This window comes from Lemur catta, chromosome 6 (genome assembly GCF_020740605.2).
Source record: "Lemur catta isolate mLemCat1 chromosome 6, mLemCat1.pri, whole genome shotgun sequence".
In the NCBI taxonomy this organism is placed as follows: domain Eukaryota; kingdom Metazoa; phylum Chordata; class Mammalia; order Primates; family Lemuridae; genus Lemur; species Lemur catta.
Window position 1 is genome coordinate 56,862,439 of NC_059133.1, and position 23,140 is coordinate 56,885,578.

The following is a 23,140-nucleotide window of genomic DNA, read 5'->3' on the forward strand; positions in this document are numbered from 1 at the left end:
CCAGCCCAGCAGCGTAGAGAAGGGTCACCAGCCAAGCATCATACTCTGTTTTCTGATCCTAGGCTCCTCAGTGAGCCTCTGACCTCTGTTCAATCTCTCTGTTTGTAAGCTAGTCACTAAGGGTCCAGGTGACTACCACTGGCCACTTGGCAGTTGACTGTCCTTGCTATTAATTAATACACTGATGCTCTGATGTGGGAGATCTTGAGTTTTCAGTTATCCCTGGGTAAGCTGATAAAAATCACATTTCCAGGTCAAAAAGCCAAGCAATCAGAGCTTAGAGTAGTTATTTAGACATAGGTAACAAAACTTAACCAAGTCTTTTCTCTAAAGTGGGCCCTGATAACCTCAGGACCCTGCAACTCTCTGTTTGCTTAAATTTAGAATGAACCAATGTCAGAGAGCCTGGGGTTGTGTAGTCATGGACTAGGAAGAAGCTTAGTCAATGTCCTTTTTTCCAGGTAGAGAGAGCAGCATTTGCCCAAGTCCTTGGACCTGGGGTTTGGCACCCTGGGGACAGAACAGAACTCCTTAGGGGATTGTTCCACCTACCCTGCTGAAGGCCCCACCCTGTCTCCTCTTATGTCAGGTGTGGCAGTGTGGGGGCCAACTGGAGATCATCCCGTGCTCTGTGGTAGGCCATGTGTTCCGTACCAAGAGCCCCCACACCTTCCCCAAGGGCACCAGTGTCATTGCTCGCAATCAAGTGCGCCTGGCTGAGGTCTGGATGGACAACTACAAGATGATTTTCTACAGAAGAAATCTGCAGGCAGCAAAAATTGCCCAAGAGGTGAGAGGAAATGGTGCTCAGAAGATATCTGGATGGAGAGAAGTACAAATCTCAGACCCTGGTCAAGGGCTTAAGGGCAGAGTTCTATCCCATCTCTGCCATCTGGTGCCTCCCTTCACCCCTCAGAGCCCTGTGAGCTAGAGACTGGGGAGGGCCCCAGGGCGCAAAGATTTTAAAGGCTAGAGGATGTTGTCACTCCCTGAAGAGTCCTTGCATTCCAAGTGGGCGTTGGGAGAGAGGAAAGGGAGAAGAGATTTGGGGAAAGAACCTCTTACAGGAGGAATGGCTCGGAATTGGGGACTGGGAGAGAACTGACCAGTGGGGAGTCACAGGAGATGAGGGAGTAGGGGAGCTATGAGGGGAGGGGCCAAAGCTGGGCAGGGGGTTTGGACTTTAGCCCAGACAAGAAGGTCAAAGACTGGTGGAACTGACCCTTAGGGGGCTGGCTTGGTTGACAGAAATCCTTTGGTGACATTTCGGAGCGACTGCAGCTGAGGGAACAACTACATTGTCACAACTTTTCCTGGTTCCTGAGCAACATCTACCCAGAGATATTTATTCCTGACCTTACACCCACCTTCTATGGAGCCGTAAGTCTTGAGGATCCACCTGTCTACCCATCATCCTAGCACCCCCTAGAGAAGAAGTTCAAGACCACTTACCCCACAGATGGATAACAAATAAAAATTGACTTTTACCCTCCTCCCTCCTTTATCCAGGAAGAGGACTGAGAGGCCACTTTGGGGCTTCTAGAGATAGATAAAATCCTTATAATGTGAAAACAGCCCATAAGCAGTGGTTCTCAAACATTAGCATGCATCAATATCACCAGGAAGACGTGTTTAAACTCTAGGCCCCATCTGCAGGGTTTCTGATTCAGAGGGATAGGGTGGGGTGTGAAAGTCTGCATTTCTAACAAGTCCCCAGGTGACGCTGATGGTCTGGGGATCGCACTTCAAGAACCACTGCTTATAAGGGATCTCCCATGTGCTGACCCAGCATCCTGTGAGGATCCCCATCCTGGCCCACAGTGGGTACCCAGTCCTGCCCTTCCCAGCCTCTGCGGCTGTGCATCTTACTTTGCTTTTAACTCCAGGCATGTGGGTTAAATGAGCAGAGAAGATGAGCAGAGGAGAAAAATCAGAGGGGAAATCTGGCCATGCAAATTTATTCCAGTTGACTAGAATTTGTTCCCATTGGGCGCCTCACCATAAACTAGGAAACCTGGTTGTGCTATCCTGGTTCCCTCTCTGCTTACCATTCTGCAGATCAAGAACCTTGGCATCAACCAATGCCTGGATGTGGGTGAGAACAACCGTGGAGGGAAGCCCCTCATCATGTACTCCTGCCACGGCCTCGGCGGCAACCAGGTATATGGTCCAACCTCAGCAGGGCAGGCCTGAGAGAAACCTGTCTCTGAGGATCTCCTCTCCTCACAGGCTCCATTTCTTTCCCTTAAATAGTCCTTTCCTGAAAACTGGGATGGAGGAGCTCCAGGAGGAAGAGATACCATCCTTGCCTTCAGGAGGCTTCCAGACTGAGGGGAAATGCATCACACACACACACACACACACACACACACACACACACACTCTCTCTCTCTCTCTCTCTCTCTCTCTCTCTCTCTCTCTCTCTCTCTCTCTCTCTGAAGTCTGAATTAGGGACATCCAGAGAGAACACAGCATCAGTGATGGGTGTTGGAGAGGGATGGGTGGGAGGACTGTTAATCAGAGGAGGTTCACTGGAGGAGGCCAGCTGCTGGGTGATATCTGGGGGTGAGTATGGAAAATTTTTTAGCACTTTCCTTTATCTACATTCAAATTCTATCTTCAATGCCTCCACTCCCGGAAGCTATCACCCTATCACTTAGCAGTGACCCCAAAACAACCACCTACTGACATCTCAGTTATCTGAGGTCCTGGGAATTTACCCCATGCCTCACAATGACCCAGTGTGTCCCTGCGGAATAACTAGTAACCTCCCATCCCCTGCCCCTCAGTCTACCCTGAATGCCCAGTGCCTGGTAAGTGACAGCCACCTAAAATAGAGCAGAAGCAAGGAAGGCAGTGTCACGGGACAGGACGTGGAACAGACTGCTGGCCTATGCAAATGAAGACAGTCATTCTAATGCCATTTCCTGTACCATTGGCCTGCAAGATGATTTTAAGTGGTATATTGAAGAACATTTTTAAAATTTTAATAGTAATTTATTAGCTAAAATAGAATCAGGATATCAAACACATGATTTCACACATGTTTAAAGTGAGGCTAAATTTTAATGTTTAATTTAAAGAAAATAAGTAACTATTATTCCAGTCTAACCCAGATATGGCAAAAATCATGAAGGCAGAACATAAATTACTAACGTCTTAGCATGGCCTCGCCCACCCACTTTCCTCCCCAGGAGGCATGTGTGGCTGGGATCTCAGGGCAGGTGGCTTTAGAAGGTGGTGGGCGAACTCTCCACTGGCTCCTCAGGACCTCCTCCTGTCTTCACTTCCAGTACTTCGAGTACACAACCCAGAGGGACCTTCGCCACAACATAGCAAAGCAGCTGTGTCTACATGCCAGCACGGACACTCTGGGCCTCAGGAGCTGTCACTTCACTGGCAAAAACAGCCAGGTCCCCAAGGACGAGGAATGGGAATTGACCCAGGTGAGTCAGTCACCCAGAAAGCTCAGAATCAAGAACCTGAGGCCACATCTTCATCTTCTTTTTTGTGACTGGCCCAAGACCCATCACTAGTAAATGGCAGGCGTGGGATCAGTCTGACATGAAGGCATGGGCTCTTTGCATTACACCATGTGCTTCAGGATATATGATGTAAGTGCTACTGTACTTAGCTCAAGCCAGCACCCATAGTGAGCCTACACACACCCCCCACTTCAGCTTAGAAAAAGAAGAACCTAACCTTGAGGCGCCATAGGGAAGGAAGGAGTCTAAACATTAATCAAAGGCAGAAAATTGGGAGTGGGCAGCAGTGGCCCCAGATCTTTGAGCCTGGCCATCTAGGGGAGGCGGAGACCCTCCAGGCATTTTTCTGTTGGCCATGGTCTTGTCTTCTTCTATTCTATCCACTCAGGCTAAAGCCAGGGATGAGGAATTGGCACCAGACAGACATGGACACTTGGAAATGCATCTCATCAGAGAGTCTGGCATCCCAGGAAAGGAATTAAGAAGTGTCTTTTTACCTTGTTGGGTTTCCTTTGCCTTTTACCAAGTGTTCCCCATCTCATTATCCCGAGTAGTACTGTTGGTGGCCCAGGTTGACCCTTTGCTGTGTCATTTTTTAGGATCAACTCATCAGGAACTCAGGATCTGGTACCTGCCTGACATCCCAGGACAAAAAGCCAGCCATGGCCCCATGCAATCCCAGTGACCCCCACCAGCTGTGGCTCTTTGTCTAGGACCCGGATCATCCCCCAAGGGGGCCTCCACAAGCCTCTCAGGAAACAGGATTGCTGATGCCTGGGAACCTGATCATCAGTTTCTCTGTCGGCCTTAAAGATGGGTTTCTAAACCCAATGGATATCAAGGCAAGACCTTCGTACTCCTTGCAACAACATTGGGCCCATTTTCTTTCCTCCACGCTGATGGAACAAACCATCAGGACACATGGTCCTTGGCTGAGGGCTTTCCTTCTGTCCTGGAAACAGAGGCCTCCAAAGCAGAGAAGGCTGCTGGAGGAGGGCCCAGGGCAGCAATGCTGAGCTCAAGAAGAGTACTTCTGTAGCCACATCCTGAATCCCTGGCCATCCACAGCAACTGCAGAATCTAGTGAAATGGTATATTCTAACAGAGGGATTAGAGGTCCAGGAGAGCCTCTCTTGCTAATATTCCCCAAAGTTTGTAGAACTGTCTACAGAAAGCTCCCTGACACGTGTCCTTTATCTACATAATAATCCTGTGACAAAGACAGGACAGAAACCACTGTGCCCATTTTGTGGATAAGGAAACTGAGACAAGGTCGGTCGCAGTGGCTCACACCTGTAATCCTAGCACTCTGGGAGGCTGAGGCAGGCAGATGGGTTTGAGCTCAGGAGTTCAAGACCAGCCTGAGCAAGACCCCGTCTCTACTAAAAAAAAAAAAAAAAAGAAAGAAAAGAAATTAGCTGGACAACTGAAAATATATAGAAAAAATTAGCCAGGCATGGTGGCGCATGCCTGTAGTCCCAGCTACCTGGGAGGCTGAGGCAGAAGGATTGCTTGAGCCCAGGCGTTTGAGGTTGTTGTAAGCTAGGCTGATGCCACAGTACTCTAACCTGGGCAACAGAGCGAGACTCTGTCTCAAAAAAAAAAAAAAAAACTGAGAGGTAAAAGAGCTTACCTATAGTCCCATGGCTAGCAGATGGCTAGAGCCAAGACCAGGGCTCAATCTTCCATGCTGAGCCAGGGCTTCTTCCACTACACAAGAACACTAGGCAACTAGCCACCAGCCCTCTCATCCCCTCTGCCTTCTTCTAGCCAGCTGGCCTCCATAAAACAAAATGGAGCCAGGTTGCCATTGGAGGGGAGACCACATTCGGGAATCCTGGGATGTTAGTGTTGAAAGAAAGCTGCTAGAACCAGTGATTCCCAAGTTTAAGTCCCACACCCTTTTTTCTAAGCCCCATAGAAAAGGTAGATAAAAAGCAAAGTAGCCAGAGTGAAACTGAGGGAGGAGCAGGCAATGCCCTTTAGTCCCTGAACTTTCTGTAAGCACAACTTGAAAACAGTTGTTTTAGTCCAACCCTGTCATTTTCCTACTATGAAACCAAGACCAGAGAGGTGAATTTGTCCAAGGTCACTCACCCAGCAAGGTATTGGCAACCCTGAAGCTAAAGACTCAGGTAAGACTAACTAGAGTCTTGGGAAGGCCGAGGGAACAGGGACAGTGCGCAGAGTCGAACTTACTGGAAGACTGATCCCATCTGCCCTGATTGCATGAAGGCCCCCTGTGGAGCAGACCGGATGTGAATACAGCTCTTCAAGCTCAGGGACTCACTGCCGCACCTGGCTCCTTTGCCCAGCTGCTCAAAGGACAAAAATTCTATCCAGGAAGGCGGCTTTTGACTTTCAATAGCAAGCTGTCACCACATGGGGGTGCCATGGACTGCAGCTGCCTCCTCTTCCCATGCAGTTCACCCTGAGAGCCTTCCAGACCCTGTAGAGGAGACACTCTGAGGTAGCCCAACCAAAGGGAAAGGAGAATAGCCAGGGTGTGACCTGGAGAAAGGAAAAGTTCATTCCCAGAAAGAAAAGAGAATTGCCCGTGGGATCCCAGTGGAAATAAAGGTTTTATGGCATTGGTAAAGGAAGTCTTCATTGGGTTCCTCTTCCCCCGTGTTGTCCCTTAGCTGAATCAGTTGATTTGGGCTGTAAAGAACCACACACCTGAAAAGTTCTGTTACAGCCATGGTCTTGTGTCCCCAAACATGGTCTGACCCCAAATCTAGCCCATGTATTGTGTGCCAAGCATGTGTAGACATGAGATATAAGATGAAGTCCTTCTCCCATGGAACTCATACTCTAAATGGAAACAAATCATCACAAGCCTGGATGTGTGCAAAGGTGTGCTAGGTGAGTTAGAAGGAACAACTCCTTCTGCTTAGGGAATCAGGAAAGACCTCACAAAGATGGTGACGTCAGACCTAAGACCTCAAAGGATGAGTCCTCAGGTGGGAAGGGCTCAATAAGCAGAGATGTCACACAAGCAGTGATCTAGCATGAGCAAAGCTACAGTGGGACAAAAGTACAAGTGGGTCTGGGAAACCACAGGGACAGCAGGGTGAGGGAGCAATGGGTGTAGAAGCTAAGAGATCAGGGCCACAGTATGATTTGTGTGGGCCCTGGGAGCTTTTGCCTTGATAGGACCCTTGCTCCATAAAAAAATATTAAAAGTTAGGCCAGGTGCAGTGGCTCACACCTGTAATCCTAGCACTTTAGGAGGTCAAGGCAGGAGGATCACTTAAGGCCAGGAGTTCAAGACCATCCTGAACTACACAGCGAGACCCTGCCTCTACACACACACAAAAACAATTATCTGGGTGTATTGGTGCTCGCCTGTAGTCCCAGGTGCTCAGGAGGCTGGAGGAGGATCACTTGAGCTCAGGAGTTTGAGGTTACAGTGAGCTATGATGATGCCACTGCACTCCAGCCTGGGCAACAGAGTGAGACCCTGTCTCAAAAACATATATATATATTTGATAACTGCATTGGTCTAAAGACAAATATTATCCAGGCTGATTGCATTTATTTTAAAAGAATCTAAAGCATTTTTGTAGGCCCTTAAAAGTATTGGGCACTGTGCCTACTGTTCCTGCTGTTCCTGCTGGGTAAGTCAGCTCTGTAGAAGAGTGGGTTGGGGCTCAATTGAGAAAGGCTTTGAATGCCATGGTAATAGGTAAGGCAAGCCATAGAGAGTCGTGGTCCCAGACCCTAACCCTGGCCTTACTCTTGGTTGCATTAAACATCCAACATTTATCGGGCATTGATCACTTGCCATTTATCCCAGTACCCTCATTCCATCTACAGTGTCACCCAACAGCTCCCCAGCCCAATCATATTGTGGTATGTATCCAACCAAGGTCCCCTGTTGTGGTGCCAGGACGGTTCTACCTGCCCCCAAATGGCATCTCCCAGGAGCAGTCAGCTAAGAGGAATTCACAGGAAGTGAGAGATGCAACAGAAGTGAGATGGTCCAGGTTTGGGGGCGAGGGAAGGACTAGGGAAGGGAAGTGGTCCAGCAGAGGGAGAGGGTGCTGGTGGGAGTGAGTGGCACCTGCTTCGTGGTCTTCCCTTTAGCCAAGGCTGGCCTTGCCCTAAATTACACCTGTACTCTTCCTTCAAACCCACCCCTCTGGCCACTCTCAGGGCTAACCTAAGGCCGCCAACTCTTAAAACCTTGCCGCTAGCCCTGTGCTACAATCTCCTGGCTCCAGAAGCCTCTCACTTTAGCACTGAAGGGCTGGTCCCCCTCTGGGGATCTATTTCCCACTTGAAGAGTATTGGGGCCATTACCAAAAATAGCTAAATGTCCCAGAATTTATTCTTTACTTTTTAATTACAAAAGTAATACTGTGGAGAAAAGTCAAATAATATAGAAAAATATCAGGTTAAAAAAAAAGTGAAATTCATCCTCATGGTGCCCCGTACCTATTGAATTTACAGCTTGGTATACAGACCCTTCCATGCCTTTTTCTATGAATATACAAATACACACAGTACCATGTTGTTTGCAGCTTACTTTCTTCACATATACCAAGGATAGATTTTCATGTCAGCTCATTTAAATGTACCTCGTTATTTTTAAAAGCTGCATAGTATTCCATAGTAGGGAACTTATTCCCAACTTATTTAACCTTCCCCTATTTTTATGAATACTTGCATTTTTCCTAATTTTGTGACAAACTATATTATAACCCACAACCTTGTACATTTATTTTGTACAGAGTACATTTATACCTGTGATTATTTCAAAAGGCTGCATTCCTAGAATTAGAATTGCTTAGAAGAAATGCAGCGCCTCAAAATTTAAGCCAAGGCCATTGTCTAGACCTAACCCTAAGAGTATAAAAGAGTCTGACCAGCATGGGAGGTTAGGCACCAATTGTGAGGGTCTTAAATGCAGTCCTAGAATTTGTTTTTAAAGCAAATACAGATTGGGCTTCTCTGGGTTAGCCCAAGGGTACAAAGACGGATGTGAAATTGGCCTTGCCCTTAAAGGTTCACCACTTTGGAGTACGTGACGTCAAGAGGAAATCTTTAAGAGGCCCTCAAGCTTCCTCTCAGATTCTTCATCCGGGGCTAGAGCTGCCTCCTTGCTCTCCAGGGGAGGCAGGAAAGTGGGACGAGAATGACAAGAGAGGCCCTGGGTTTCCTAGCCCAGCTCAGCCATCTTCCCAGAGGTCCACTTTGCATCAGACTGCTGCAGGTTGGGCTGGAGAGGGAGCCCTCCAGGTTGTCTGAGCATTAAAGAGCAAATCCCCTGAACAGCTCAAGGACGCTGAAAAGGTGCCAGTCTGTGCTGACTCCTATGAGCAGCCTTTTCCACACCTCGTGATGTGACGCATGAATCTTGAGTTCCGGAGGGTCAAGGTGACAAAATGCTCCAGGTGGGCCAGGTGAGTTTCCTGCTTCCCTCTAGATTCCTGGCTTCTTTCTGCCTAAATTCCCCGGCTTTGCTACCATCACTGCTCCACCCACAGTCCTCTGCTCTGGGGCCTGCAATGGCTCTGACAATTTTGTGCCCAACCCAAGGCCTCTGCCCACCTCACAGAGTGACATGCAGCGCACCTCCCTCCTTCCTCTCTGGACTTCGATAGGCAAGCATTTTCCCTCCACAGGACCCGCCTGCTCCTCCCCTCCTGCTCCCTCTGCTCTCCACCTTCACAGCTTTCAGACGGTCTCTTTGTCCCTGAGGGTTCCCTCTCTTAACCTGCCCCATATTCTTCTCTGGAGCTCCCTTCTTGGCTCTCCATCTGAGAGTCTCCCCAACCCTGTTTCTCAATACTTTCCTCCACCAGAATTCTCTCCACTGCACCTACTTTGCTTTTGTCTCCTGCTTTGCACCTATGTCTGCATCCTGGGGGCATGCGCCATCTCCCTCTTAGGGCAGGGGGAGTTGCTGTGTCTTCCTTCCTCTTGCTAACTACTCTCCCCTCCTCCGACACCCCTTGTCCCTACCTCCTAATGCACAGGACAGGTCTCTGCTTTCACAGGTGCCAGGGAGGACAGTGAGGCAGCGCTAGACGTTGAGGGGAGTAATCCTGAGGGAAAAGCCAGTCCCAGCCCTCCATCTTATTTCTTTTCTTTTCCAATTTTTTTTTTTTTTTGAGACAGAGTTTCACTCTGTTGCCCAGGCTAGAGTGCCATGGCATCAGCCTAGCTCACAGCAACCTCAAACTCCTGGGCTCAAGCAATCCTTCTGCCTCAGCCTCCCGAGTAGCTGGGACTACAGGCATGCGCCACCATGCCCAGCTAATTTTTTCTATATATTTTCAGTTGTCCAGCTAATTTCTTTCTATTTTTAGTAGAGATGGGGTCTCACTCTTGCTCAGGCTGGTCTCGAACTCCTGAGCTCAAACAATCCACCCGCCTTGGCCTCCCAGAGTGCTAGGATTACAAGTGTGAGCCACCGTGCCCGGCCTCCATCTTATTTCTGAAAAAGAGTTTGTTGGATGCTTTTCAACTAAAAGCAGATGATTAATTCAGCTCCGGCCTTGTTCTGTCTTTGAATAACAGATAAATTAGTTTACTTGAAAAGAAATCTTTTCATTTGTGTTTCCATGTCACCTGTGATTTTCCCTGCCTTCCCCTCGCAGCCCTGCCAGCTGGCAGGAAGAAGATCAGCAAAGCTGCTGATAAGAGAAGTATAAAGCGGGCTTGGTTCATGGCAAGGGGGCAGTGGTCTACTTTACTGGCAACATGCTGCGCTTCCTGGTGTTCACTGCCCTGGTCCTTTATGGTAAGTGGATCATTTGGCTTGAGTTCTATAGTGAGGAGAATTTGAGTGGAGGGTCGGAAAGCGGTTTCTAAGCCCAGGCCAGCTCCCCATCCCAGGGCGTGGTGGGACACTCTGCCTGTAGGTCTAGCAAAAACTTTACTTTCCTGGAGCCCAAGATAGGAAGGTCAGGGCCACTGTCATGCAGGCCCCTGAGGTGCCTGAGTCATAAAGCAGAGAGAAGCCCCTTCCAGGGAGCCTGGGCTTCCCCACCACCCCCAGCTGGTGTCTGGCTGGGATGTGCACTGCTGTCCCTGCTCCCTAGAGAATCCTGCCAAAGAATCCAGGGACACTGGGGGCGGGTGGGGGGGGTGTCCCTTCAAGCCAAGGGTGACCTTGAGTAAGGCCCAGACCACAGGGAGCCTCGGGGCCCTAGGCTGGTAATTTGAGATAGGTCCTTCATAGCATACCAGAGTTCTGGGGACACCTGGGGGAAGCAGAAGGCACTCAGCTTCTCCTGCTTTCAAAAGGGGCTCAGAGAACTCACAGCTGGGCCCCTCATTTGTTAGGGAGGAGCTATGAATTTGCAGACAAGGCTAACATTCCTCAAAGCACAACCACCGCCCCCACCCGCACCCCTGGCTGACCCCACGCTTAGTCATCACTCACTTTTCTTCTGCCCCACAAAGGACACAGCACCCAGGACTTTCTGGAAACCAATGCCCGGGTAGTTGGAGGGACTGAGGCCCAGAAGAATTCCTGGCCTTCTCAGGTGGGTGTCCTTTCGCAGCCCCAGACTTCTACCCGAATAAGAGTTGCTGTGCACTGACATAAAGTATTACGTGTGTTTGTATATGTTCTTAACGGGCAGCTCTCCAACTGTCTGAATTCTCGATTTTAAGGATGGATGGGACCGGGCTTATTTGGTTTTCCGAATGCAAAAGATTTGGAGGAGATTTAAACACCAACCACACTCATTCTCCAAGGCACACACCAAACAGAAATCACATTTGTACTCCCACACTTGTGGCACACTCTAGAGACTGTGCCAGACTCACACCTCAGACTCCACATACCTTGAAACACACATGCACACACCAGTCCACATGGTGTGTGTCACACACAAACACATCCAAATAGCGTATGTTGCTTAGTTGGCTATTTAAAGAGTTTCCACTTTCGTAACAGGGCAGCTGGGCCCTGATTTAAATAATCTAAATGTGTATGTAAAACTGGCAAATTAACTGGTGAATATCCACACTCTGAATCACTGCCATTAGAGTTATATTCAATTTACAGAAGTTTGAGCCCCAATTTTCAGGAGTAGAGCTATTCTGTAGTGTGAGTTGCTAGAGGAAGAGACATGAACTGATAAAGATGAACATTCCATTGGTATTTCCAAGTATTCCTTGAAGTGGGGGGACAGGGTATGTCTTGAAAACATTGAAGGCAGAGCTCCGGAGACCTAAACTTGGGCTTAGGTGATGGGGCAATTCCTTGGCTACATTTCCTTTCCAAGAGAGAATGGAGATAGCACCTTGGTTCTAGAGCCATTGCAACAACCTAGAGAAAGAATGCCAAACACACCGTGTGTGTGTACCTTTACTACCCTGTCCATGTACACAACAAACCACCAAACGATGGTGCACTCTTTCCTGCTGACCCCGAGGCATCTACACACCCTGCCTCAACACCACTCCAGGGAGCCACTACCAACCAATCAATAGCAGTTGGCATCTATTTGCCCTCCCTAGTCCAGAAAGTTGGAGGTTTTGAGGGATGCCAGGGGTTTGAGGCAAAACCTTTTCATAAACACCAACCTATCCCTCCCTTCTTTCCTCCCCATCTAGATTTCCCTCCAGTACCTGTCCGGGAGTTCTTGGTATCACACCTGTGGAGGGACCCTCATCAGACAAAACTGGGTGATGACAGCGGCTCACTGCGTGGACTCGTGAGAAAAAGACCAGCTTTTCTGAGCCCTGGGTGGGGAAGAGACTGGCCCTTCTGGATGAATTTGTAACCTCAGTCCCTCAGGGCAGGACTTTAAGGGGCTGGGCAGTGGGCCATGGCCCAGCCCATTTGCCTTTGGGGGGCTATAGAGAGGTAGCATGGTGAAAAGTACAAATTTTGGAGTCAAGCAGGCTCAGGTTCAAACCTCGTTCCCCCAACTTCTAGCTATGTAACGTTGGGCAACTTACTTAGCTTCTCTATGCCCCCATTCTCCTCTCTCTAAAATGGGGTCCTAATACCTAGTTTGTAGAGTTGTTGTGAGGATTGAGTAAATATTTAAGTGCCTAGTCAACATCTCACTGGTAACTATTTTTTCATATTTGTCTTGGGGAATGGTTCTCAAATTTGAGCATGTATCAGAATCACCTGGAAGGCACGCTGAGCCCCACGCAGCAGAGTTTCTGATTTGGTAGGTCTGGGGTGACGCCTGATAATTTGCATTTCTAGCAAGTTTCCAGGTGATCCTAATGCTGCCAGTCTACCACGCTTTAAGAACTACTAGTCTAGGAGTGTATGCTTCCCTCAAAATCTCTGCAGCTGAGAGCCACTATTTCATTTATGCTCACCACACCATTCCCAGGTTACAAGATATTCAGCCTATGATGTTCAGCTTAATAAACTTTGAAAATGAAGTCAATGATAGTTTTTTTCATTCACTAGTTAGTAAATTAGAGAGAAAGATTGTTACTTCCTCATCTTTGAGGGTGTTCCGTTCCTCCTCCACCTGGGCCAGATTAAGATGGGTTCCTGTTCTGAAGAAAGTATATAAGATGGCTCTCCAACTTTTCTCCCAGGAGAAAAAGAGAAGGTTTGAGTCCCCTGGATCACTCAGGGCTTCCTTCTCTCACTCCAGCCAGTTGACCTTCCGTGTAGTGGTCGGAGAACACAACCTGAACCAGAACGATGGCACCGAGCAGTACGTGAGGGTGCAGAAGATCGTGGTGCATCCGAACTGGAACAGCAATAATGTGGCTGCGGGGTAGGCACAGGCTGGGCAGGCCTGGGCTAGGAGGTGGAGAGCTGATTGGCCAGCAGCTGGGTCTTGGCTTCCTTCACGTGTTCTCTCAAGAGGGCTGGAGGGATTGCATTGCCTGAAACCTAGTTCATGGCTCACGGCCTGTCCTTTGGCTGAAGAGCCCATTGAGCCTAAGAGGGGGCACTATGTCCTGGAGGGAGCCATGAGCTGGCTCATCCATCCAGGAGGACTCTGAGAATTTAGGTTTCAGAGGACTTGAGAATTTTTGAAGATTTTGGGGACTTCAGGCTGGTTTTCGAGATTGGAATACCTGAAGCTCCTTCTCTGCAGAGTTTAATGTTCCCATTTTTATTGTCTGGTTTTTATTGTTATATTCACTTTATAGAACAGACTCTACCAGCAAAAGTAAATTTCTTCCCCCCCCTGCCCATCCCCCGCCTTTTTTTTTTTTTTTTAATAGAGATAGGGTCTTGCTCTTGCTCAGGCAGGTCTCAAACTCCTGAGCTCAAGCAATTCTCTCACCTCAGCCTCCCAGAGTTCTAGGATTACAGGCATGAGCCACTGTGCCTTGGCCCTTAAAGTGAATCTTACGTGGGAAAACTTCAAGACCAAGTAGTAAACTTACAGAAAGGAAGTAATGAAGATGGTAGTCAATTCTGTAGAGTGTGGAGGCAGGGATGGGTTTAAATAATTGGGATATTCTGCTGGCTTTCAGAGTCATGCAGTCTTTTACATCTTTCTTTTTTGAGAAGTCTGCCACCAAGATCACACCACTCTGCTCCTTTCAGATTCCTGGTTCTCCACTTGCTTGGATTGTGGAGATCAGCGTTAGGCTGCAATACCAAAATCCTACCAGCAGATGCTGCTATTAAACATATAATGTCCTACAACCAAAATGCGTAATTCTCAAGTTTGAGACTTAGCAAAGTAGGCTCCTCCTTTTTCAAAGTGGTTGGTGGCTTTCCAATTCCATGGGGACACAAAGGCTTAGAGAGCACCAGCGCATATGCTTGACCTGAGGGAAGGACTGATCCCATGAGTGAGCAGTCTCCTTTCCTCCTGCAGCTATGACATCGCCCTGCTGCGTCTGGCCCAGAGCGTTACCCTTAATGGCTATGTCCAGCTGGGTGTTCTGCCCCAGGCGGGAACCATCCTGGCTAACAACAGTCCCTGCTACATCACAGGCTGGGGCAGGACCAAGAGTAAGTCACCTACATTGGCAGCATCCACCACAGAGGTCTTGAATAGGTAGCTGAGTTTGGGACACATTTTTCTGTAGTCCTAGATGTTTATAGCCACAGACCAGGAACCAGAGGAACCATAGATAAAATAATTGATACATTAAATAAATCAAGCTAAGAATGGATCATAGAATAGTCAAGTTAGAGATTCATAGACTCTTAGAACTAAAAAAAGACTTGCCTCAGGAGTATTTTGTACCAGCCCCTTATTGTATACATAAGGAAACTGAGGCCAAAGAAATTAAGGATCTTGATCACATGACAAGTCAGGCAACACTGGGGCCAGAACCCAGGCATCCTGGCTCTCACTTTTGTTGTTGTTGTTGTTTGTTTTTTGAGACAGGGGCTCCTCTGTCACCCAGGCAGGGAGTACAGTGGCGTGATCATAACTCACTGCAGCCTCGGACTCCTGGGCTCAAATGATCCTCCTGCCTCAGCCTCCCAAGTAGCTGGGACTACAGGAGTGCACCACCACACCCAGCTAATTTAGAAAACTTTTTTGTAGAGATGAGGTCTCACCGTGTTGCTTAGGCTGGTCTCAAACTCCTGGCCTCAAGCAATTCTCCTACCTCAGCCTTCCAAAGTGCTGAGATTACAGGGATGAGCCACTGTGCCCAGCCCTGGCTCTCACTTTGATGGTCATTATACCATCATGCTACTTCCATAGGCAGGCACTGGGCCATGAGTTGGAGTGAATGAACCAGGGGAAGCTATAGGGCAGAGGAGGCCTCACCTCTTTTCTGGTCATCACGAGAAGACTTCAGGTAGGGAACATTATACAGATAGCATGGAAAGGTGGGAGGGTTATGGAGATCATTAAGAAGGGCAGAAACATTAAGCCTGATACAGAAGTCTATCAGCCACCAGGCAGTATTTGGGCTTCTAGAGGTAAGGCAAGGCCTTGCTACAAGCAGCAAGTCTAAGAAAACCTGCAGCTGAGAGAGACACAGGCTTCTAATCCAGCTCCACTCCATTCATGTAATGTTATTGAGGTTCAATGTCTTGATCTATAACAAAGAAATAATACAAGGCAAAGGCTTTGAAAAGTCTAAAGAGCAAGAGAAAGGAAAACTGCACCAAACTCTTAAGAAATGGAACAAGTATGCACAATCCCGGCTCTGCTGGGGTTTACAGTGAAAGGAGGAAGCAGAGCAGACAGATAAGTTATCAATACATAAGACCATTCTAACTACTTAACTAAGTTATCCATGAGTGACAAAAAGCAGGAGTGGTTTGGAACCTGGGAACAATACGTAAGGATGACTCTCTGAAGGACAGGACCTGTTGTGGCCATCTAAGAGTGAAGAAAGGAGGATTCCTGACATGTAGAAAGAAGTTTGCCCTTTCACCAGAGCTTGAGGTTTGGCAAGTGTGGAAGGCTTTTCCCTTGGACAGCATCTGGGGCTGACCTCCAATGTTGTGTGCCCTGTTCAGCCAATGGACAGTTGTCCCAGACTCTGCAGCAGGCTTACCTGCCCTCCGTGAGCTATGCCACTTGCTCCAGCTCTTCCTACTGGGGCTCTACTGTGAAGAACACCATGGTGTGTGCGGGTGGAGATGGAGTGCGCTCTGGATGCCAGGTGAGCACATGCAGGAGGTCTCAGAAGTCCCACTCCGGGTTCCTCCCCTCTCTGCTTCTCAACACCCACCCCCCGACTTTTCAACACCCCCTATTCCATACCTACTCTCGCACCCATGTACATACTATACTTTCCGCTCTGGCGTCTGAGTGAGAATGATTCTGTGCTAGTAACTCTATACTCACAGAATCTCAAAATTGAAAGGAACCTTAAAATTCATCATGCTCAATGCTCTCACCTCAAAAGCTTGTACATGGCCTAATATTTGTGTATTAGTATATGTTTGTGTTCTTAGTACTTGCTTGTGACTGAGATTTTTTTTTATGGCAGTGATGGGGCCAGGCATGGAGGGGTGGTTGTAATTGTATGTAAGACAGCCTCGCTCCCATCAGTCCCACCTGTTCTTATAGTTCCTCCACTACTGCCCCTTTACCCCAGTGGTATTTTGGGCAGTATGTTCAGATGAGTAGGATAGGGGAAAATATACAAAATAATTTCTTTTAATACTTTAAAAAATAAAGTACATAATAAACAGAATCTTCCTCTATTTAGACAAGATCAATCAGCAATGAACCATTGTACAGATTTCTTAATGCTGTTCAACATATGTTCATTGTCTATCTGTTATATACCAGGTACTGTGCTAAGTGCTAAGGGTACAAAGAGGAATCAGTGTCAAGTGGAGGAACCAAAGGAGCAGACATACAATAGAACTTGGTAATACATTGTGGTTAGGTGTTATAACAAAGACATGCATAGGGTGATATGGAAGCCCAAGGATAGGTACTTACCTCTACCTACTGGGGTCAGAAAAGACTTGCCTTCCTCAAGAAAGTGGTATCTGTAGTGAGTCTTGAAGTTTAAATAGGAATAGGACAGATAAAAAGGAGAAAAGACATTCAAAGGGAGGGAACAGTATAAATAAAGACATGGGGCCAAGAAACAACCTACAACACATGGAGAATTATAGGACGTTCCCTACAGCTAGAGCAGAGCAGAGGTTGGAGCCCCACAAGCCAAATCCAGCCCACTGCCGGTTTTTGTATGACTTGCTTGCTTACAATGGTTATTACATTTTTTAATAGTTAGGGGGAAAATCAAAAGAGTAATATGTAATGACATGTGAAAATATGTATAAAATTTCAGTGTCCATAAATAACATTTTATTGCAACACAGCCACAGTTTTTCATTTATGCATTGTTTGTGGCTACTTTTGCACTACAGCCCAGGGTGGTTGCAATTGGTGGGTCACTGGTAACCTCGGCAAGAGCAGTTTCAGTGGTGTGGCAAGGGCAGAAGCTTGATTAAAGGGCAAGGAATAAAGAGACACTAAGAAATATAGCAGGGAATGTAGATTACTCTTCCAAGAATCTTGTTTGAAAGGGAAAAACAGAAAAAGTCTGGTAGCTTTAAAGATAGCAAGTTATGGAGGGGGAAAAGAACTTTCTTCTCTCTTTTAAGAGGGAAGAAAAATGAGTACATAAACAGGCAGAAAGGAAAGGATCCTGTGGAGTCAAAGGGAGGTAATAATGGACGGCACAAGATCCCACAGGAGAAGGACGAGATGTAACCAAGAGCACAGATGGAGCTGTCTTTGAACAGCAAAAGCAACACCAGATGTGCACAGGGATGTGAAAGCTTGCGGGGGGGTTGGGTAGCTGGAAGTTGGCAGGTGTTCTGCATTATTGCTTCTAGTTACTCATGAACTACTAGAAGGACTAGGAGGAGTCAACTCGACTGCTGAAAATGAAGGGGCAAGTGTCGTATGGGTCTGGAATAATTAATGTGAATGGGAGAAGGATTGTCCTCTAAGATGTTACTGATAGGCTGAGTTTGGAGACCACATAATGACCATGTGGGTGTATGATTCACTCCATTACTCAAAACCCGGTTGTAAGGAGTGGATTAATCCAGGGCTAGGTTTTCCTGCATAACTGGGGCAAAAGAACAGGCTTGCAGATCAATTGCAAAGTCTAAGCTAGGTAGAGGAGGAAAAGAAGCCAGCAGGAGGGTGGTAAGCTGGCTGAAATTATAGAATGAAAGGATTAACAGGTTTTTTGTGAGCAAAAACAACCATGGAAATAAGATGACCAATTCATCCTAGTTTGCTCCCAACTTTCCTGGCATTAAAACTTAAAAGTCCTGTATCCCAGTAACTATACACGGGAGTAAGGGCAAAAAGGAAAAGAAAAAGAGAGACATTAATGCATAATGCAACCTCTTCCAGAGCCTTATCAACCAGCTCTACATATAACCTCCTAAGGTAGCTTCACCACCCATCCCCCACCCTCCACCCCTCAATCAGAGTCTTGCTCTGGTGTCATCATAGTTCACTGCAACCTCAAACTCTTGGGCTCAAGAGATCCTTCTGCCTCAGTCTCCCAAGTAGCTGGGACTACAGGCACACGCCACCATGCCTGGCTAATTTTTCTATGTTTAGTAGAGATGAGGTCTTGCTCTTGCTCAGGCTGGTCTCAAATTCCTGAGCTCAAGCCTTAGCCTCCCAGAGTGCTAGGATTACAGGTATGACCCACTACACCTGGCCTTTGAATTGTCTCGTTTGCTCCCAGCCAGGTTTAGCCTTTCTGAGTTAATAAACATCTCTTCGCTCTCTCTCAGGCCTTGAACTCTGAAACACCAGAGTACTTTTCTTCTGGCTGCCATTCCAAACTGACAATTCTTTGAGGCCATTGTGTTTCTAGGTCCCTTCCCACGGGAGCTTCCCAAATAGTATATCTTCTGGGCTTTCAGTTCTGGGTCCCCAATTCTTTTCCCCACTTCAATCAACCATTCCCACTGATTTCTTTTCCAGCTCTTAGCTCTGCTCTAAAATCTTCAGCCCACTCTCCATTTCTCCAGAGCTGAGGTCTCTTTTCGGGTCAGTTAGCATAAGACAATAGTATTAAATACAATTCATTTATCTTCCCTTTCTCTAGCCCTGAAATACCCCCAAATCCCTGATAGAATTTAAGTGGGAGAGATTTAGGTTGTTTTTGTACAGTAATCTAAAGAAAACATCCTTCAAAAGCGGAGAAATTTTAAAAAGAAAGAAACATCTTTTAAGCAGTAGGTGGGGTGGGGTTCAGCTAGTTCCTCTTTAAAAGAATTCTCCCCAGTCTGAACTTTTGATCTCTTTCCCTAGTTCTTTTTAAGTTTTCAATTTTATTGAAGCTATACCTATCAAATTGCTCTAAATGGCAAATAAAATTATAGTGCTCAATAATGGAAAAGAACAGTCATTGGGCTCTCTTCACTCCTTTAGTTCTCCCTCCCCAGAGAGGACCATTTGCAACTCTTCACACCTGATTCCTTTGGTGTCTACCTCCATACCTTTAAATATATATACTTACACTGCTACTTCAGTTTTTCAGTTATGGCAGATGTGGATCTCTTTCCCTTTTATATACACATACATGCCCTCAAGCATGAACTTTTTTAATCCCCACCTCAACCTCCCAAAATAATTTTGGTTAGATCAACATTCAGTGTTTATTATGATTATGTAAGATGCTATTCACAACTAAATCACATATTAACAATATTCTAGGATTACTTTTCCTTTGCTGTATAACTTTGTTTTCCCTGTCGTTGATACTTGTCTTTCATTTGGTTAATACATAGTCAACTTATCAGTAATTCAACCCCACACTCTCCACTAATTTGTAAGCAACTTGTTTCACCTTCACTTGACCTTAGTGATCTGTGTCTTGGCATGGAAACTCCAGACCTTTGATTCTGAAAGTGTTGTTTGTTTGTTGATGATTTTCTCTCCATTTTTAGTTTTCTCTTTCTAGAATTTCTGTTATTCATATTTTTACCTCCTAAACCAATCCTCTTATTTTCTCTATACTTTGTTCCACTTTATGTTCCAACTCCTCCAATCTTTCATTTCTTTTATAAATCTGTCAGATTTATAATTTCCAAAGAAATTTTTGTTCTCTGAATGTTCTGTTTAGTAGCATGCTGTTCTTGTATCATGAATGCAATATTAATCATAGTTTTATTGTTTATTTTCTTCTCCCTGCATAGTCTTGGTTGCCTTCATTTTTTATTTAGTTCTTTGTCTCTTCATTTTGACCTTTATTTTTACCTTAAAGGCTTTCTTTAGATGTTTGGTCATCTTTGACCATCTGCCTTTATTTCAGAGTGTGGTGGTAAAAAGCTGATTGGTAGCCCTGAGCCTTAGGTGGGGTTCATCTACAGTGGATTTCTGTCAGGTTATCTGGAGAGGCCATTTTGTGGGGGGAACCTCCATTGTCAGTATCTTTAGGTCTTTCCTCTCAGACTGGTCAGATTTTCCAGAGAAATATATTCCCTTTTATGCCTGGTATCATATATAGACCTGGCATTCTGGGAGCTGAATAAGAAGGGAGTCAAGGTCATATTTTATAAATTCGGGTTCCTCTGATTCCAAGCCTGAGCACATAACCACTATTTAATACATCATTTTTTACTCCTCTTCACTCCAGTTTAGTTTAGTATGTGTTTACTATGTACTCTGAGTCCAAATACTTGGTCTCATTAGACCCATTGGTCTAAATGCTGGGGATAAAGAAATTATTAGAATGCTCTACTTCTCTCATCCCAGGTTCAATTTAAGTCAATAAAGGCTGGGCATGGTGGCTCACGCCTGTAATCCTAGCACTCTGGGAGGCTGAGGCGGGTGGATTGCTCAAGGTCAGGAGTTCAAGAACAGCCTGAGCAAGAGTGAGACCCCGTCTCTACTAAAAATAGAAAGAAATTATATGGCCAACTAAAAATCTATATAGAAAAAATTAGCTGGGCATAGTGGCGCATGCCTGTAGTCCCAGCTACTCGGGAGGCTGAGGCAGTAGGATCACTTAAGCCGAGGAGTCTGAGGTTGCTGTGAGCTAGGCTGACGCCACGACACTCTAGCCTGGGCAACAAAGCGAGATTCTGTCTCAAAAAAAAAAAAAAAAAAAAGAAATAAAAATTTAAGTCAATAAAAACTATAGAACTTAAGATGTTCAAAGTTCTATGCTAGCACTGTAGAGAAGAAAGATATCAGTAAGACATAGTTCCTGTCTCAGGAAGCTCATAAGTATGTGTGGGAGGTAGAAACAAATTATGAAACCAAAATACCAAGCAGAATATGAAATAAGTATAGCGAAAGAGAAGAAGTACTGTGGTTGTTTAGAAAGGAAGAAGAGATTCATTTTGATTGTGAGGATATGAAGGAAGTAAAGATTTGACTTGGAGTTTTAAAACTCTACAGGATTTCACAAGCAGAGATGGGGGTGAGCAGAGTATAAGCAAAGGCCCAAAGAGCAAAAGATCTGGAGTTTTAGGACTCTGCTTCTCCTTCCTGCAGGGTGATTCTGGAGGCCCCCTCCATTGTTTGGTGAATAGCCAGTATGCTGTCCATGGAGTGACCAGCTTTGTGTCCAGCCAGGGCTGTAATGTCTCCAGGAAGCCCACAGTCTTCACCCGGGTCTCCGCTTATATCTCTTGGATAAATAATGTGAGTCCTCTCAAATTATGGGTTGAAATAGAGTCACCTGGAAATCCAAGGTGGGTTTCTGGTGGGGTTGGGGAGCAAAAGTTAGGCTGGGGAAGCCATAATTCCTTACCACATTCATGTGTTTACTCCTTTCCCTTTCCTCCATAATGTACTTTGTTCAATAATGCCATCCTGAGTTCCCTCCCCTTCACATACCCATTCAGCAAACTTCACTCTATTGTTTACTACATAGGCTAAGATGGCGGCGATATCAGATCTGAACCAGGCACATATCAGTGCTGTCCTAAGTCTAAGCCAAGGGAAAAATCAGTTCAGAAAGGCTTACACGCTCATGGGCAAGGAAAGAGGGCACCAAAGAGCTCTCCCACAAGCTCTTTCTAAGAGCATTACAAGAATTTGCTCTAACTTTTAAAAGAGGTTTTACCATCTAAAACAATGCTTGAGACTTAGGTAAGACTCTGCCTACACTGTCCTAAAAGAACCATATCACATTTCACTGTCCCCTCCAGCCTTCAATCATCCTGGAGATTGTGAACCAATCATCTTGGTTCACAGCCATTTCAAGGTCTGTCCTTGCCACTGTGTCCTGAGCATGTGCCTATGACACTGAAGTGTCCTATCACAGCTGAGACTTGTGTCATACCACCAGCCCCATACCCTCTCAACTCCCCATAAACCCAGGAGAGGGCCATACTTTATGGGGAGCCCTGAAAAAATAAGAAAGGAGTTGGTCAGAAGTTACTCACTGTTTTTTCTTTCAGGTCATTGCCTCCAACTGAACATTTTCCTACGTCCAGCAGCCTTCCCAACATGGTTCTTAGGTCTGCAAGTAGATTTGAGACCAACAAGGAAAAAGCATTCTAAGTATTGAGTCAGATACAGAAAAACAAATAAAACTGAATATGCATTATCATACTGTGTCTTTCTATTTGTAATTAAGCCTTCTAGAGGAAATGCAGTTATAGGACCCAAGTTGGATTTCACCACATCTGTGCACTGGTTCTTCCCTTTGCTGCTACCTTTACCAGTCCACAAACTAAGCCCAGTGGGAGTGGCTGTACATTAGCCATTTTGTATTATTTTAGATCCAGCTATACGTTAATCTGTCCACCTGCCCCCCTCTCCTGTGCATATTTGCTATATTCAAAGGCATGGAGTACTTACAAAAGTTCCTGAGTGACTGATGTGCCCTAACTCTCCCAGGTAGACTATGGGTTCATTCTTCTTTTGTTTCCCCCTTCAGTGCCTAGAACAAGTGTTCACCCCAACTGCTAGGTGATGGCAACTACTAGAATACACTAGAGATAGGAGTATAGGGTTAGGAGGTAGGTTAGATGCTGTCAGACTAAGAAAGTGACAAATTAGAAAGGAGCCTGGGGAGCAAAAAGAAAAAAAGGAGAAAAAAGATACTAAACCAAAAAAGGAAAGTGTTGAGGGGAAGAGGCAGAACACAGAGGAAGAGGTGACAACAATATGGGGCCTAAAACTAAGTGTGAATCAGCATTTCAAGCTGGGACTAAAATAGGCAACCGGATTTAGGGGTCTATAAACCACAGAGAACTGGGAAGCTGATAATTCTGCTCTGTCCTGGCCATGGCTCAGTCTGTTAGACTGGCCTGGGAGAAAGCAAAGGGGGAA

General features: G+C 46.2%; 2 protein-coding genes across 7 annotated transcripts in view; both read left to right on the plus strand.

The window, feature by feature from the left end:
• GALNT6 (polypeptide N-acetylgalactosaminyltransferase 6) overlaps positions 1 to 4,809 on the plus strand; it is a 30,705-nt gene extending 25,896 nt beyond the window's left edge. Inside the window, exons 7-11 of one of the 2 annotated variants that reach the window (XM_045554884.1) lie at positions 590 to 790; positions 1,249 to 1,380; positions 2,059 to 2,160; positions 3,294 to 3,446; positions 4,085 to 4,809. In XM_045554884.1, the coding sequence (XP_045410840.1) occupies positions 590 to 790; positions 1,249 to 1,380; positions 2,059 to 2,160; positions 3,294 to 3,446; positions 4,085 to 4,198 (702 nt within the window). In that variant the 3' untranslated portion in view covers positions 4,199 to 4,809. Of the gene's footprint in view, positions 1 to 589; positions 791 to 1,248; positions 1,381 to 2,058; positions 2,161 to 2,253; positions 2,365 to 3,293; positions 3,447 to 4,084 lie in introns of those variants that run through there. The other variant, XM_045554885.1, reaches the window with a different exon arrangement.
• Positions 4,810 to 8,581: 3,772 nt separating this feature from the next.
• Positions 8,582 to 22,412, plus strand: CELA1 (chymotrypsin like elastase 1). Of its 5 annotated transcripts, XM_045554888.1 has the most exons (9): positions 8,582 to 8,893; positions 10,094 to 10,236; positions 10,902 to 10,984; positions 12,063 to 12,163; positions 13,076 to 13,201; positions 14,264 to 14,400; positions 15,874 to 16,019; positions 21,353 to 21,502; positions 22,264 to 22,412. In XM_045554888.1, exons 2-9 carry the CDS (start codon positions 10,197 to 10,199, stop codon positions 22,279 to 22,281), a joined length of 801 nt encoding a protein of 266 aa, XP_045410844.1. In that variant the 5' UTR covers positions 8,582 to 8,893; positions 10,094 to 10,196; the 3' UTR covers positions 22,282 to 22,412. The 5 variants fall into 5 exon arrangements, with proteins under 5 accessions (XP_045410844.1, XP_045410846.1, XP_045410843.1 ...); XM_045554890.1 differs by lacking the exons at positions 8,582 to 8,893; positions 10,094 to 10,236; positions 10,902 to 10,984 and having other exon boundaries at positions 12,117 to 12,631; XM_045554887.1 differs by lacking the exons at positions 8,582 to 8,893; positions 10,094 to 10,236; positions 10,902 to 10,984 and having other exon boundaries at positions 12,117 to 13,201.
• The last annotated feature ends 728 nt before the right edge of the window (positions 22,413 to 23,140 follow it).